Raw genomic sequence first — 15,272 nt, forward strand, 5'->3', positions numbered from 1 at the left:
ATCATCAAAGGATAAAAATTTCCAGTTTTAAATATTATAATTATTCAATGAAGAGTGAGTTTACTTAAAGAACATGAGAAATTTATAGGTAAGAGCTTCTAGATTTGTACTATCTGACTTTATTATCTCAATTAACCACTCATAAATATCATATATTTTAAATCATGTCAGACTTGGCTGCACAATATCAAAAAGTTCAAGGTGATCTGGAAGATCTGATAATGAACAGACAAAAGTTAGAGACACAATTACAAGAAAACAAGATTGTCACTGAAGAATTTGAAACTTTAAAAGACGAAACGCCGATCTATAAATTGACTGGCAATGTTCTCCTTCCTGTAGAACAGGATGAAGCACGCACTAACGTTGATAAAAGATTAGAATTCATAAATGGTGAAATTGATAGATGCGAGAAGAACATTAAGGACAGACAAGGTGAATTGGACAGATTAAGAAACGAATTGATGAAACAGACCAAATAAAGTAACTTTAGAATCGCTTTTTCTTCTTATTCTTTTGATTGTACATTATTTACTAGCATCGTGAGACACAGACTTTTAGGTCAAATTTCTCTATTAATCTGAAACTTACAGGGCGTAATATTCGAAATAATCTAAACATAATATTTACCTTCCACCAAAGTAAAATAATAAATGGATACGTGCACTCCCTTTTTTTCCATTGTTTAATATCAATATAAATTGTAGAGTTATAATATCATATAATTTTTAAATTTGCAAAATACTTATATATGTCATTAATCTTAAATATCAAATTTTCAAATATCCTTAGTTTCAATGACTGTCTATCTACATGAAAAGCCATAAATGGTTTGTATTTCCATTAATTAAAAAACAAATATTATTCTTTATTTTCTAACAAGCTGGGATTTGATGAGATTAGCAGAAACCATTAAAGTATACCATGCAAATTCTTCCGCATTGTTGTAGTAATCACCAAGCTTCATGACATTATACAATTTATCATGTGCAAATTGCATAGTTTCTGAAAAGTCGACTGATCTATCCTGAGCCATAAACAATTTGCTTGTCACATATGTGAATGAAACACCCAATCTTTTAGTATACCATGCCATATCAAAATGGTCCTTTTCATTTGAAAAATATATCATGTCATCTGCTAGGTTAAATAATTCAGGCAAAGCAGTATCCATCAAATATTGACTTGGAATTGATAATTGAGCAAAAAGATCAGTTAATTGGTTTCCCATGGGGATATCCATCTGTAGACGTTTAATCAACAGTTCTTCCAATGTTGGTAACCCATTGTTACGATCAATATTTTCTTGAGGGATATCCTTAGTTAATTCATGTCTCTTAGTTACCAAATGATACTTGATCAATTCCAGCACAGCTGGAGAAGAATGAACGAACGATGGGGAGTTTGATGCACCTAACACTGATATTATGGATGGTGAAAGACCTAGTTGGTTAATAGATTGAACAATTGCCTTTTCATTAAACCCTAGTTTAGGCACGTTGTTAGCAAGACAGTGATCCAGCACTTTGCTTTGCAATGAATCTGTAGTATAAGTCAATGGTTCAATAGTGATCGGTTTGACATAGTCTTTAGAAATTGGGTGATACGACCGCATGCATAGCAAGGAAGGTGTAGTAATCTTACTTTGCACTAATTTCTTTGCTAATAAACGAGACATTTTACCTCCAATTGTATCGATATTGATTCGAATAAGGATTACACAGTATAGGTTATGGTGAGTTATGTATGAATGTACTGTCTGTAATCAATGCTAGTCAACTTTCCCTGCTTATATATATGTATGCATCCCCCCCCCCCNNTTCCCCCCCCCCCCCTCCGTTCCCTTGGAATATGTAAAGTCTGCCTTTATTTTTTCTTTCTTTGCATATTGAAAAAAATAATTACGATCAAAGAAGAAATTTACTGACGTCAATACTACTGGGAGCTAGAGACAAACAAGAAAATGTACTTAAGACTTACCAGAACAATGAATATTTGCAATTCGAAACTATTTTAATTATTATGGTGAATTGATGAATGTAATTTCTTTTATTGTTGTGACTTATGTACAGTTGTGATTAAATAATGCTAATGTGTTATGTTATGCTAATTTTAAGAATATTTTACTGTCGATGGTTTGAAGGGCAGCAGAGATTTTACATTCCTTAGTGAAAATTTGGTCTTGCTAATGTTTGGAAGACCTACTAAATTATGAACGGGATCCTTCTGTAGTATGGTAACGTTTCCCCCTAAATCCTGCTACATACATATTGAATTGATATACTTCTTGTGGGTTGAAATCATTCAATTCCCATTTGGTACTCTTGAATATATTTTCTATTGGATTCATCAATACATCGATTTCAGAATTGAATTTATTCTGTAAAAGATTCATATCATTTACAATATCTGTTTTATTGAATCCTGTAGTGAAAATAGCACACTTAGTATCTAACAATGCCTTCATTGTACCATTATCTATCCACGTTTCTTTACCCTTAGCAGCTGATGTAACACTTTCAGAAGCATATCCTGGATGGAATGTAAAAAAGCAATCGAAGAAGGGATCATAAGGATAGAATTCTTCCATTTTATGAAATACATTAAAATAATCAGTGTAATGAATCAATTTCAAAGTTTCGTCAACTTTCCTTATAAATGGTTTTCCGTCATGCTTTCTAACGTACTGGTTTTGTTGCTTATCATAATATGATTCCGGCCCTATAAAATAAATTTCAAATGATTGTAAAGGGAATAAATATTGCAATTGCTTCCATACATAACCAGGAAGTTGTGTTTCTGCTCTTGCTCCGAGAATGAACAACCGTACAGGTCTATTCTTTACGACTACCTCTTTACCTGCTTTACCAATCTTTGAATCCATAGCCTTCGTCAACAAATTTCCACTATCACCAGATTGGTTTGAATAAAGGGTGTAACGTAATGCAGCCAGGGACTTCAAACCTTCTAAAGTTATAGGACCTTTAGGGTTTAAGAAATACGGGGAAAACTGAGATAGTATCGATGCAATAGTCAATGGATAACTTAGCATCTTGGTCATTGCAGCCAATTGAAACTCTGTATCCATTGAATAAAATCCTCTTGTATAAAAGAATAAATCCCAATTAGTCATATTGATGACCCTGTCCCTTCCTTGACTTAAAGGGAACTCGAATTCGGGAAATGGTCTCCCACTTCTCAAATCATGTTCATATATATTTACTTTCCTTAGTTTCTCGTAAATCTTATTTTCGTGATAATTTTTATCCATCTCCCATGCTTCTTTAGAATGATGAGTTGGTATACCAGACAAAGGACACACATATTGAATATTTTTGCCTGTTACGGGACATTTGGCAACCTCCATGATCCTATTAGCTCTCTCTCGTAGTTGTGGATAAGGCGATTGATCCCAAGGATGGAATCGATTCTCTGGTGTTGGGTCAGTTTCCGCAGAAGGTGGTTCTAAACCAAGAGCATTTCGTACAAATCCCATAATATTTCTGCGTTGGCTCATATGCAAACCCCTAGATATTGTTTTGTATCGTAACATTTGACAGTTAGGCATCATTAAACGATGTGCTAACGTTGAACGGATCATAATTAAATTATATTGAAACAGTTAGAAAATGGGTCTTCTCATAAATTTACAGTTTTTGTTTATCTCGAGCTATACCTTGACAGGCTTAATTATCGTTAAAGGAAGAAGTAATCGGGTAGCCAATCTAAGAACAACACTACCACTTTCCAAGTAAAAATATGTGTATAAACCAAATAACACTATAACAAACTCTGCAACTTCTTTAACCCGAACTATTGTGTTTCTATTTCGAAGTTCATTATGCTCGATTAGTTAATTATCCAAGACTGGAAAAACATTAATAATCACGTGCAACCACCAATTGTTTTTTGCTTAATTATTGAACAGAACGTCCAAACTGACCATTTAAATTCAAAAATTCTAGCTCAACACCGAGAGGAAGAAAGGGAGAAATAAGATTTGGAATAATATACAAATATAAAATGTATATGTAGTTCTAGTAAATAAATAAATGCAAAGGGTCATTTATTTAATTTCGGTACTTGCAATAATATAATCTCACAGTAGTGGAAATTCTCTAGCCTTAAAACATTCCTTTTTTTTGATTCTATTTACAACATGTTGAAAAGTGGATGGCAGAGAGTGACATCGCAAATGGCACAGTTGCGAATCTATCCCGTGAGACAACTGAGCCATCAAGTTCGCAATGGATTGATACTGAATCGTTTCTCACTATTAAGTGAAAATATGGGTGAGAGCATGACCATGCCGAATATATTTCAACTATCGAATAAGATGAACTGTGTTCCAGATATTCAATTTGTTAATGAAAAGGATTTAATACGTTCGATAACTCAGATTGGTGATATTTCACCTATGGTAGAAGATAATGGTATGCTATTGGACTCTGTACTTAGAAAGAGAAAGAAGAAGATGAAGAAGCATAAACTAAGAAAGAGAAGAAGAAAGGAAAGAGCTGAAAAGAGAAAATTGTCTCAAGGTAGGTAGGTAAATTATACGATAAATCCTTAACAAACAAACAAACAAACAAATAAAAAAAGTCTTTCAGTCCCTTTCTGAAGTACAAATATACATATATTCGAAACGAAAGAAGACAGTCACTTCACCATGTAAATATATCATACTACATACAAATACTCACATCGTCGTCCCATACAAAGTAAAAGAATTGGTCTTTTTTATAAAAATAATAATAATTTTGAATATGATTAGAAACTATGTAAATATATATGTATATAAGATGGTTGTATCATAGAAGATAATTCACAACCAATCTTTTAATAATGAAATAAGCTAATAGTGCTTGAATGAATGCGATACTAAATAAAATATTTTTTTTAGTCTTTTGTGAAATGACAGTATCATTAAATTTCCATTCTTCAATTAAGAACGTTATTAATTTAAAACTAAATTTATGCATCAATTCATCTTTATTAACATCTTTAATTTCAAATAATGCAGCAGTATTACGATCGAATATTTGACTTGCGGTATTAATAATATCCAATTTTTGTGATTCAGTTAATTGCTGTCTTGTATTTAATTCATAATTTTTCTTATAAGTCCATCTTAATTTATTTTCTGCATCTGTTGTTGGCGCAAATCTAAAGAAATTTGTACCTTCTTCAATCATTTCTTGTTTCGTTAAATGATCAAAATTTGGTAAAAAACCTAGATTCTTATAAAGTGAAGATCTAATAATTCTACCACCAGCAAATAAAGCTAAATAAAGAACATGACAATAAGCTAAAATAGTGATTGGGTTTTCTGTTGTACTTTTATTAATAAAGTCAACAAAATTGTTTAATTCTGGTCTTGTCTTTAACCATTCATTATTAACATAATTTGGATCAATTCTTAAAATATTTAAATCTTTTAATAATTGTGGCTTTCTTCTAAAATCTTCCACATAAAAACTTTTTAAAATAGTAGCAGTTTGACTTGTTGGAGCCATATTGATAATTTCATCTATTTTATTTTCAATAGCAGAGAATACAATATAGTAAGTCTTAATAATATCTTCATAAATAAATCTATGTCTCAATGCGAATGCAATATTTAATGACATAGCTTTATCAATCTTATTGTGAGCATCTCTGGTATGCAAATTAATTCTGTTGGCTAATGCGCCAATATCAGTAGGAGAAGGAATAGTTTCAGACATTGTATGTTTGTGTATGTATGTATGATGTATTGTACTAAACTATGTAATATGATATAATATGAGACAAGACAAGAAATAAGAAATATAATTACTGAGATACCCTTATATATATACACAGACAATCTAATAAATACACCCCAAAAAAATAACAGAAGTGGCTTTTATTATTTGCACCTCCTAACCCAAAATTATTACCATTTAGTTGTTACAAGTATTGTTATTATTACAAATCACTATATATATATATTTGTATATATTTACTCCGCCATTTCCCAGATGCCCCGATATCGCCGACAATATGCAATAGTAATAGTAATACAGAATGCCATAGAAGAAGACTACACCCTTCAAAAGTTATATAGAACCTATACACTAGAAAACAGATATACATATATACATACATATATACGTTTATTATAATTTGTAAAACCTGTTAAGTCATAGGCTTGGAATAAGATAGCATACTAGTATGTAAGTGACCACTTATATACACTGACATTAGTTGTCATCATTCTTAAATATACCTATCCCCCATAGATGTATTGTACATATATAGCACATCCATTCATTTAAGTTGTCACTGTAGGTATGATGACATATATCGATAGAGGTATATCTTCATGCCGTAAGTTTATATTTGCATATATATACTTCACTCAGTAACACACGATAGTAACATTCCATCAACTGTATAATCCATCTTTCATCAACGAATATATATATACCCACTAAAATAGACATGTAGATTAGAACAAGAGCAATATATCAATATATCAATATATCAATATATCAATATATCAATATATCAATCTATCTGTTCTGGTATATCCGTATAGTAAGTTCAAGTTATAATGCCCGGTTCATATCAACAGGCCGAATATTTTACGCATCCACACTGACATCCACATTTTATCCGCAAAAAGGGGTGAAAATGAAAACAGAAGGCTCCAATCGACAAAATAACAATATTTTGCATTTTGATATAGTGGGGGTAGATAATCTTGAACTATATTTCTCTTGACTGGATTACTTTCAAGTATTTGTAATTAACAAACATAAATATATTTATACATAAACATTAACACACATACAGATATACAAAGTATAGAAATCGTGATTACGTATTCGTTTTTGTTACGCTATAAACTGATAAAATTCGAAGATGTCAAAACAGTTTGTACGTTCTGCTAAAAATGCTTTCAAGGGCTATTCCTCAGCTCAAGTACTTGTACGTGATGCTACTTCTAACGATATGAGATCCACTAACATCGGCTTGATGCAAGAAATTGCCGCTAGAACTTATGACTCTGTGGAATTCTTCGAAATTATGGAAATGTTAGATAAGAGATTGAATGATAAAGGTAAATATTGGAAACATGTAGTCAAATCTTTGACTGTATTGGATTATTTGGTAAGGTTTGGGTCTGAGAATTGTGTCTTATGGTGCAAAGAAAACTTGTATATCATAAAGACTTTAAAAGAGTTTCGATATGAGGATGAAACTGGGATTGATCAAGGTCAAATCATTAGAGTGAAAGCTAAAGATTTAGCTGATTTATTAGCTGATGATGAAAGATTAAGAGATGAAAGAAGATTGAATCAATCAAGAAATTATAATAATCCAAATAGAAATAATGAGAGAAGAAATAGAAGTAGAGATAATTCACGTGCTAGAAGATATGATAATAATAATAATAATAATAATAATAATAATAATGATAATACTAGTAATAGTAATATGGATAATGATTTAAGAAAAGCGATCGAAGAAAGTAAATTGACCGTTCAAGAAGATGAAGAACGTAGAAAACAATTAGCTTCTTATGATGATGAAGATCCTGAATTTCAAGCTGCTTTACAATTAAGTAAAGAAGAAGAAGAATTAAAAAATTTGCAAGATATGCAAAGATTACAACAACAACAATATCAATTACAACAACAACAAACTAATGCAGTTATGAATATGTCAAGTCAACAACCAACAAATGGGTTTTTTGATATTTTTGGTAATCCAATCTCTGCTGATGAATATAATCAATATCAACAACAACAAAACTTATGGGAACAACAACAACAAGAACAACAAAAAGTCGCACAAGAACAATACATGGCTCAACAACAAATTCAACAACAACAACAAATGCAACAACAACAAATGCAACAACAACAACAAATACAACAACAACAAGAATTACAACAACAACAAGAATTACAACAACAACAAGAATTACAACAATATGCGACTGCAAATGCTGCATATCAACAACCTTTGGCTACAGGTTCAAATAACCCATTTGCCTTGGATAATTTAAATGGACCTGCAACAACAAATCAACAACAAAACGTTCCACAGCCTTCATACAATGGTATCTCAGATTTAGCATCACCAAATAAACAGAACATGCAACAATCACAATTTTCTCCACCACTACCACAACAACCATTGAAACAGACGAGAACTGGTAATGAAGAAATTACTCAGAAGTACAGTCAATTGAATTCCATGCTCTCAAATGGTACAGGTATTGATACATTTGGTAACAGTGGTGAACAACGTATTCCAGCGCAACATACAGCTACTGGTACATTTATTAACTCACAAGGTACTGGATATCATCAAGAGACAAATGAACCAAAGAATAACCCATTTTTAAATAGTCAATATACAGGATTACCAAGTTCTGGTATAGCCCCTCTACATACGGGTTATGGTTTTGGTAACCAAGGACCACAAGACAATCAACCACCACTACCACCACAACCAAATCAAGCCAGCCAATATAATCAACCACCACAACCAAATCAAACCGGTCAGTATAACCAGCAACAACAAATCGGCTTTCCACAACCACCCCAGTTCCAAACACCTAACCAATATCAACAGCAGAACAATAATGCTAATGCGCCTGATCAAGGTATTAGTTTAATTGATTTATAAGGTGATCTTCGTCATATCTTCAAAGATTTCTTTAAATTTTATGGAGACACACTTATGCTTTTTACCCACTCACATAAACACAGAACCATTTTACATAGAAGCTAAACAGTTAGCTCTCCTTGAATATTTAAAAAAGTCGAAACAGATATACATATTTATATATAAGCATGACTACTGTGTAACTCAAACAATTGTATCATTTAAAATATCTCTATTTGTATATTGATGTCTTCTTTATATTGGAATCAAGTCTCATTTTGTTAAACTTTTTATTTCTGATTCAACATCGCGTAGTAAAGCGAAAGAACAGCTCAACGGTAAAGACAATCTAACTTTATAAGTTAATAAAGGGGAATTTCGAGAACGACGTATAATTTGCAATTCTTCGATTCAAACGCAACTATTATGGAATTATCTTATACTATAGACAAAACACATCGTTTGATTTAATAGTTGTTACGTAAATTGCTTTGAATTACGAAGTATCAAGTCAGTGGCAATAAATTTATCCAATTGATAATCACAATAATTACAATTTATATCACATTGAAGTATTTTTTCTAGTTATATTGCCTAGTGAATATACACATATCATTGTGAATAACCCATCGTTTTACAACCTTACTTTGCCAATATGAAATTTTATAAATATATAGCGAGTTTGTTATGGCTCCAATGTATTAATGCTCGACAAGATGACCCCTGGAGGAAAGCAAAAAAGTTAATATCACAATTGATAGAAAAGCCTGATGCCATAAGGCACCAACCTCCAGAGATAGTAAACAATGGAGACATTAGAATATATATCCCAACCGGTTACAATGAAACATATCAAGAACTTGAATTCCAAAAATTTTGGAAGGAATCAGCCAACGAATCTCAAATAAATTTACATTCATGGTTGACAGACTCAAGTGATAATTATAATAATGAAAACGCTACATACACTTTAGCACAGATATATTTAGATTCGTTATATGGCATACCCCACAATAAAACATTAGCATTCCAATACCTTGACAAATACAATAATCTAACAAACTATAAAAACCCAGAAACATTATTTCAACAGGCCGTAGCTTATTCGACTGGTTTATTTGGCACGATCCAAATTGATTCAGCCAAAGCCTTATTGTACTATCAGAGATCTGCCAGATTAGGAAATCTTCAGGCCAAACAGGTATTAGCATACAAATATTATAGAGGTATCAATGTTCCAAGAGATTCTAATAGAGCTTTAATTCTGTATAAAGAGATTGCTGATTTGTTGAAACAGACATACTCGGAAGAGCAATGGTCCTTTCAGTTTCCAACAGAAGAAAGTTTTAATATCAGAATACCTGATTTTGAGGATGGACTGTTAGGCACCGGTCTAAGTTACATGTCTACCAGTATTTATAGAAAGAGATCTGCAAGACCTGATATTACATCTAGTGTTCTCACAAGTATAAATGGTGGAAATGTTGTACTAAGGTTTGGCAATACGGATCGTTCGAATCCGTTTTTGGTAGATGAAAATGATGAGACCGACGATCAGATCGTTGATATTTTCTATACTGCACTGGATGAGTATCTTGGTACATATACTTCCGTGAAGAATACCACCAGAGCTCGTCTGCTGTTAGAGGCAACGTATGAAGAATACGATACTGATGTTGCATATTTAGATAATTTACAAAGATTTTTCTATGGTCAGTGTCTGGATCTACTAGGTCATATATATTTCACTGGTAGTGGACTCGAGAAGCCAGATATAATGCAAGCAGAAAAATATTTAAAAAGATCGATAATAATTATTGAGTCTGCTTCCACAGTCAAGAGTGGTGCAAATGTAGACCTTGGTTTGATCTATCAATATTATTATTTCAACGATACAAAAGCCATTGAATACTATAAAAAGGGGAGGGGAAAGACAAATAATAAAGGTGTCATCGAATACCAACTATCTGCGTTGACAGAACAGTATCCTGACCTACTCCTAGGTAGTTCATTTATGTTGATGGAAGAAGCAAAATCGAAGGGATTTGTTCCAGCAAAATATGAGTATGCAAGTATGCTGGAAAGAGGCGTTAACGATCGTTATAATTGTGAAAATACAGCATATAATTACAAGTCTTTTGTTGAAGAAAACGAAGGTCGAATGGCGTCTCGTCTAAGATCAGCATTTAATGAGTTACTGTTAGGTAATACTGAGGTGGCATTATGGAAATATGCTCAGGCAGCCGAACAAGGATATGAAATGGCGCAAGTTTCTACAGCTTATCTTCTGTATCAAATTCCATTAGAGTTAGATGATCCACCAATTACTACTGATGAAAGAAAATTATTGGCTGTAACATATTATACTAGAGCCTTTAAACAAAATAATATAGATGCTGGTGTTATTGCAGGTGATGTTTATTATAGTCTTGGAACTTATGAGAAGGCATTTTCATTATACCAAAGTGCTGCTTTGAAATATTCTACGCAAGCTATATGGAATCTTGCGTATATGTACGAGTATGGGCTTGGTGTTCCTGTTGATTTCCATTTAGCAAAGAGGTATTATGATCAAGTCCTGGAACGTAATGGTAAACTATATATGGCAATCAAATTGAACGTAATGAAGTTACAGTTGAAATCATTAGTCACATGGCTCTTAGGTAGAGATCGAATTCCTTACAAAATGATTGAAGAACAAAAAAAGGTATTAATTAAGACTTTAAAGAGTGGTAAAAAATTATTTTACAAGTACTTCAGCTGGCCATTTTCAAATGAAACAAAGCCTTCCGTTGGAAGTCACACCCATACGATTACAGTAGAATCTGGATGGGATAATATGGTATCCAAAGATGGGGAAAGCGAGGGATTTCTAAGTGGATTCAACTTGGTCAATGAAGATATTTTTACATTAATTATTGTTGTAATATTCTTTTTCGGATCTTTCTTCCTCAGACAACTAGCAGAAAGGAGGGGGTGGAATGTTCAAGTCAATGGTGTGCCAGTAGGGCAACAAAATCAAGAAAACAATCAGAATAACGATAATGACAATAACCTAAATATGCGTGGTAACGGTTGGAATTTTGAAGTACAATTCTTTGCCATTTGAGATTGTGCCCCAAGCGAACATCCATAATTCGGGCACCCTACAGAATATTAAGTAAATACATATATAACAAAACTACATATCTTGACTATAAATACCAATAAAAATTAATGATACACATTTACAGAGCTATCTTCATTGTCCATCATCATGGAATAAAGTTGAAGTTTATACTTAGAAATCCCTGTTCCGTAGGTGTTACCCTCAGGGGATCAGTGAACGACACGAAGACAGAAATGCGAATGAAAAAAAAAGTTGGGCGGAATCCAAATAATAACGAAATAATCCGCGAACTTGAAGGTTTGGTCGAGAGCCTTTGGTATGGTGGTTGGCATACATACATATACACACAAACAACCTAAAAAGAAGTTTTGAAGATTTTAATCTCTTAAGAACAAATTTTATTTATTGTTTACGAGATAAATTTTGATAACTTCCTAATTGTTATTTGTTTAGACACAATCATTAAGTATTGAAGGAATACAAATATAAAATGGTATCCATAACAAACGCACACAACGATTTGATCCATGACGCTGTATTGGATTACTATGGTAAACGTCTAGCCACCTGTTCATCTGACAAGACTATTAAAATATTTGAAGTTGAAGGTGAGAATCACAAGTTGATAGATACTTTAGTTGGTCACGAAGGTCCTGTCTGGAGAGTCGATTGGGCACATCCTAAATTTGGTACAATTCTTGCTTCGTGTTCTTATGACGGTAAAGTTATAATCTGGAAGGAAGAAAACGGTAAATGGTCTCAAATTGCTACACATGCAGTCCATTCTGCCTCTGTCAACTCTGTTCAATGGGCTCCTCATGAATATGGTGTTATGCTACTAGCAGCATCTTCTGATGGTAAAGTATCAATTATAGAATTTAAGGAGACCGGAACCTCCACTCCAATTGTTATTGATGCCCATGCTATAGGTGTTAATTCTGCCTGTTGGGCGCCTGTCAGTTATCAAGACGTTGAATCTGATTCTAATAAACCAACAAAAGAACTACGTAGATTTGTTACTGGTGGTGCTGACAATTTAGTCAAGATTTGGAAATATGATAATGATACACAATTGTACGTTTTAGAAGAGACTCTAAATGGTCATTCCGATTGGGTTAGAGATGTTGCATGGTCTCCATCTGTACTTCTACGCTCATATATTGCCAGTGTCTCCCAAGATAGAACTTGTGTTATCTGGTCTCAAGAAAACAACAAAGGTCCATGGAAGAAAACCGAGGTAAAACAAGATAAGTTTCCAGATGTATTATGGAGAGCTAGTTGGTCTCTATCTGGTAATATTCTGGCTCTATCTGGCGGAGATAACAAGGTCACTTTATGGAAGGAAAACTTGACTGGAAATTGGGAACCAGCTGGAGAAGTTCAACAATAAACAGCATGTGTATCTGACGTGGAATAAGATGTATTAGAGTTTGTTGTTTTTGGAAAAATTTTATAACAAAACAACAATACAAGGAAAACTATTATTATTTCAACCTTCTTATCTTAGATCTTTATTTCAATAGGAATTGCATTTATTTGAAGATAAATAAATCATACTGTATAGTAAGATATATATGCATATTTATATATATCCAAAAACAATAAAAAATAACAAGTAATGACAAAATCGACATTCAAATAAATGTATCTATATAGATAATTATAATTCTCCTACAACGCCTTCTATCAGTCTCTCGACATCTAAAGATGCTATTTTTCCATTTTCTAAGACTTCACTATGCGATGCCATACCTTGATCTAAAGGAATTGGATTATCATCAAGTGCTGATGCAGGTGGGTCTAAAACAGACACATTTGTTATTAAACTTAAAGCTAATACTCTCCAGCCACAATGTCTTGCCACAATAACTTCTGGGACTGTACTCATCCCAACAGCATCAGCACCAAGTAGATGCAACATCCTACTTTCCGCTCTACTTTCAAACGTAGGACCAGAGGCAAATGCATAAGTACCCTCATGTAGACCTCGTTTCAGATCCAATTCCTTCATCTTACGAAATAACAATTTTCTTAATTCAAGGTCATAGGCATCACTCAAAGGTAAGAATCTTGGTCCATATTCATCGAAATTCGGTCCCTTTAAAGGATGCAAACCTGCCAAACCAGGGAAATTAATATGATCATTTATACACATTAGATCACATGCTTGAAATTTACGATTAAGACCACCAGCTGCATTGGTAATAATCACAGTTTTGATACTCCCCAATTCATGGAGAACACGCAACGGAAACACCGTATCTTGAATCGCATAACCTTCATAACTATGTAACCTACCTTCCATCAGCACTACAGATGTCCCATTCATCTTACCAAATACAAATTTACCTGCATGACCAGGAACAGTACTAACTTTAAAATGAGGAATCTCAGAATAACTTTGGGGAATGGAGTAACTATCTTCAGAGATTCTAGAGGCAATACCACCTAAACCAGAACCGCAAATGATTAGAACAGTCGGGAACACCAGATCTATATGTTCCTTCTTTGCATTATTCAATAAATTCCTCAAAAATGATGAAGATTCCTCTATATGTTTTCGCTCTTGTTCGATATCAAAAGTGCTCATTTTGGATTATTAAATTTTACTCCTTGGTGCAAAAATCAAATAAAACAAAAACAGTAACTTAATGTTTAAGTACTTCTACAAGGTGCCTTTAATATCTTTGAAAGTTTAAATACTTCCCTCTCTTCTCATTTTATTTTATTTTATTAGAAGATATCTATAAACGGAGCACCCCTGTTTCTAGTTCTTATCCACTCTCGAATCTATTAACCGTTGAGTATCTCAATTTCAAGCGACGGCTAAATTGATAATATATACATTTTGAAAACAAACATTATTGATAAAGTTAAGCATGGTAATAAGATACTCTGATAACACAATAGCCATTGCAATAATAATTAAATCAAGAAAATGTACAGTTGGTGCTGATGTGGAAACCCTTCAGAATTCTCGACCTCGAGATCATTTTTGCTACAGGTTGACTCTGGATACACAAAATGGAAGACAAGCAATTATTAGAGACATCAATCGGCGACAAACGTATAAATGATGAAAATTATCATATATCCCACAGCCTGTTCTTATTGGCTATGTTATATTGTCCCTTCAACTATTCTATTCTCTTCAATGTCCAAAAAAGGAACCAAGACGAGGCAGACAGAACAGATCGTCATGTGTGTAAAAATAGATCATCGCGAATATATATATATATAATACATTTTTTCTTTTGTTTTCTTTTGGGGTAGAGCATAGCCATAATCATAAACAATTAGCAGCTTTCCACATATAGGAAGAAATACCAAATATATCATACACTATCAACCATACCATTAGTAGTCTCCACCTTTATCAGAGAGTGTCGATACCCAACGAACTGTAAAACAAAGCATATACAGTGATAATTCTAGTTGTTTTTGAATATTTTTATTATCATTGTCCAAAAGAACCATTGCCATTTTGGAGAAAATAAACTAAAACAACATAGAGGTTGTA

At 33.0% G+C, this 15,272-nt stretch overlaps 9 protein-coding genes across 9 annotated transcripts; 5 read left to right on the forward strand and 4 right to left on the reverse strand.

Annotated features, from left to right (window-relative positions):
* Nucleotides 1-164: 164 nt before the first annotated feature.
* On the forward strand, nucleotides 165-482 carry YKE2 (tubulin-binding prefolding complex subunit YKE2; the record flags this gene model as incomplete). The annotated part of the gene is made up of 1 exon (XM_041549870.1): nucleotides 165-482. One exon carries the CDS (start codon nucleotides 165-167, stop codon nucleotides 480-482), a length of 318 nt encoding a protein of 105 aa, XP_041405804.1.
* A 386-nt stretch (nucleotides 483-868) lies between these two features.
* COQ9 (ubiquinone biosynthesis protein COQ9) lies at nucleotides 869-1,615 on the reverse strand (the record flags this gene model as incomplete). Its single annotated transcript, XM_041549871.1, has 1 exon — nucleotides 869-1,615. One exon carries the CDS (start codon nucleotides 1,613-1,615, stop codon nucleotides 869-871), a length of 747 nt encoding a protein of 248 aa, XP_041405805.1.
* Nucleotides 1,616-2,209: 594 nt separating this feature from the next.
* MSS51 (Mss51p) lies at nucleotides 2,210-3,496 on the reverse strand (the record flags this gene model as incomplete). The annotated part of the gene is made up of 1 exon (XM_041549872.1): nucleotides 2,210-3,496. The coding sequence occupies one exon, from the start codon at nucleotides 3,494-3,496 to the stop codon at nucleotides 2,210-2,212; it is 1,287 nt and encodes a 428-aa protein (XP_041405806.1).
* A 663-nt stretch (nucleotides 3,497-4,159) lies between these two features.
* On the forward strand, nucleotides 4,160-4,549 carry QRI5 (mitochondrial 37S ribosomal protein mS38; the record flags this gene model as incomplete). Its single annotated transcript, XM_041549873.1, has 1 exon — nucleotides 4,160-4,549. The coding sequence occupies one exon, from the start codon at nucleotides 4,160-4,162 to the stop codon at nucleotides 4,547-4,549; it is 390 nt and encodes a 129-aa protein (XP_041405807.1).
* A 262-nt stretch (nucleotides 4,550-4,811) lies between these two features.
* On the reverse strand, nucleotides 4,812-5,726 carry HMX1 (Hmx1p; the record flags this gene model as incomplete). Its single annotated transcript, XM_041549874.1, has 1 exon — nucleotides 4,812-5,726. One exon carries the CDS (start codon nucleotides 5,724-5,726, stop codon nucleotides 4,812-4,814), a length of 915 nt encoding a protein of 304 aa, XP_041405808.1.
* Nucleotides 5,727-6,888: 1,162 nt separating this feature from the next.
* Nucleotides 6,889-8,664, forward strand: ENT2 (epsin; the record flags this gene model as incomplete). The annotated part of the gene is made up of 1 exon (XM_041549875.1): nucleotides 6,889-8,664. The coding sequence occupies one exon, from the start codon at nucleotides 6,889-6,891 to the stop codon at nucleotides 8,662-8,664; it is 1,776 nt and encodes a 591-aa protein (XP_041405809.1).
* A 634-nt stretch (nucleotides 8,665-9,298) lies between these two features.
* On the forward strand, nucleotides 9,299-11,752 carry HRD3 (ubiquitin ligase complex subunit HRD3; the record flags this gene model as incomplete). Its single annotated transcript, XM_041549876.1, has 1 exon — nucleotides 9,299-11,752. The coding sequence occupies one exon, from the start codon at nucleotides 9,299-9,301 to the stop codon at nucleotides 11,750-11,752; it is 2,454 nt and encodes an 817-aa protein (XP_041405810.1).
* Nucleotides 11,753-12,242: 490 nt separating this feature from the next.
* SEC13 (GTPase-activating protein SEC13) lies at nucleotides 12,243-13,142 on the forward strand (the record flags this gene model as incomplete). The annotated part of the gene is made up of 1 exon (XM_041549877.1): nucleotides 12,243-13,142. The coding sequence occupies one exon, from the start codon at nucleotides 12,243-12,245 to the stop codon at nucleotides 13,140-13,142; it is 900 nt and encodes a 299-aa protein (XP_041405811.1).
* Nucleotides 13,143-13,412: 270 nt separating this feature from the next.
* Nucleotides 13,413-14,342, reverse strand: PNP1 (purine-nucleoside phosphorylase; the record flags this gene model as incomplete). Its single annotated transcript, XM_041549878.1, has 1 exon — nucleotides 13,413-14,342. The coding sequence occupies one exon, from the start codon at nucleotides 14,340-14,342 to the stop codon at nucleotides 13,413-13,415; it is 930 nt and encodes a 309-aa protein (XP_041405812.1).
* Nucleotides 14,343-15,272: the final 930 nt, after the last annotated feature.

The sequence above is a fragment of the Maudiozyma barnettii genome (genome assembly GCF_903064755.1).
Source record: "Maudiozyma barnettii strain CLIB 1767 genome assembly, contig: KABA2_03, whole genome shotgun sequence".
Taxonomy (NCBI): Eukaryota; Fungi; Ascomycota; class Saccharomycetes; order Saccharomycetales; family Saccharomycetaceae; genus Maudiozyma; species Maudiozyma barnettii.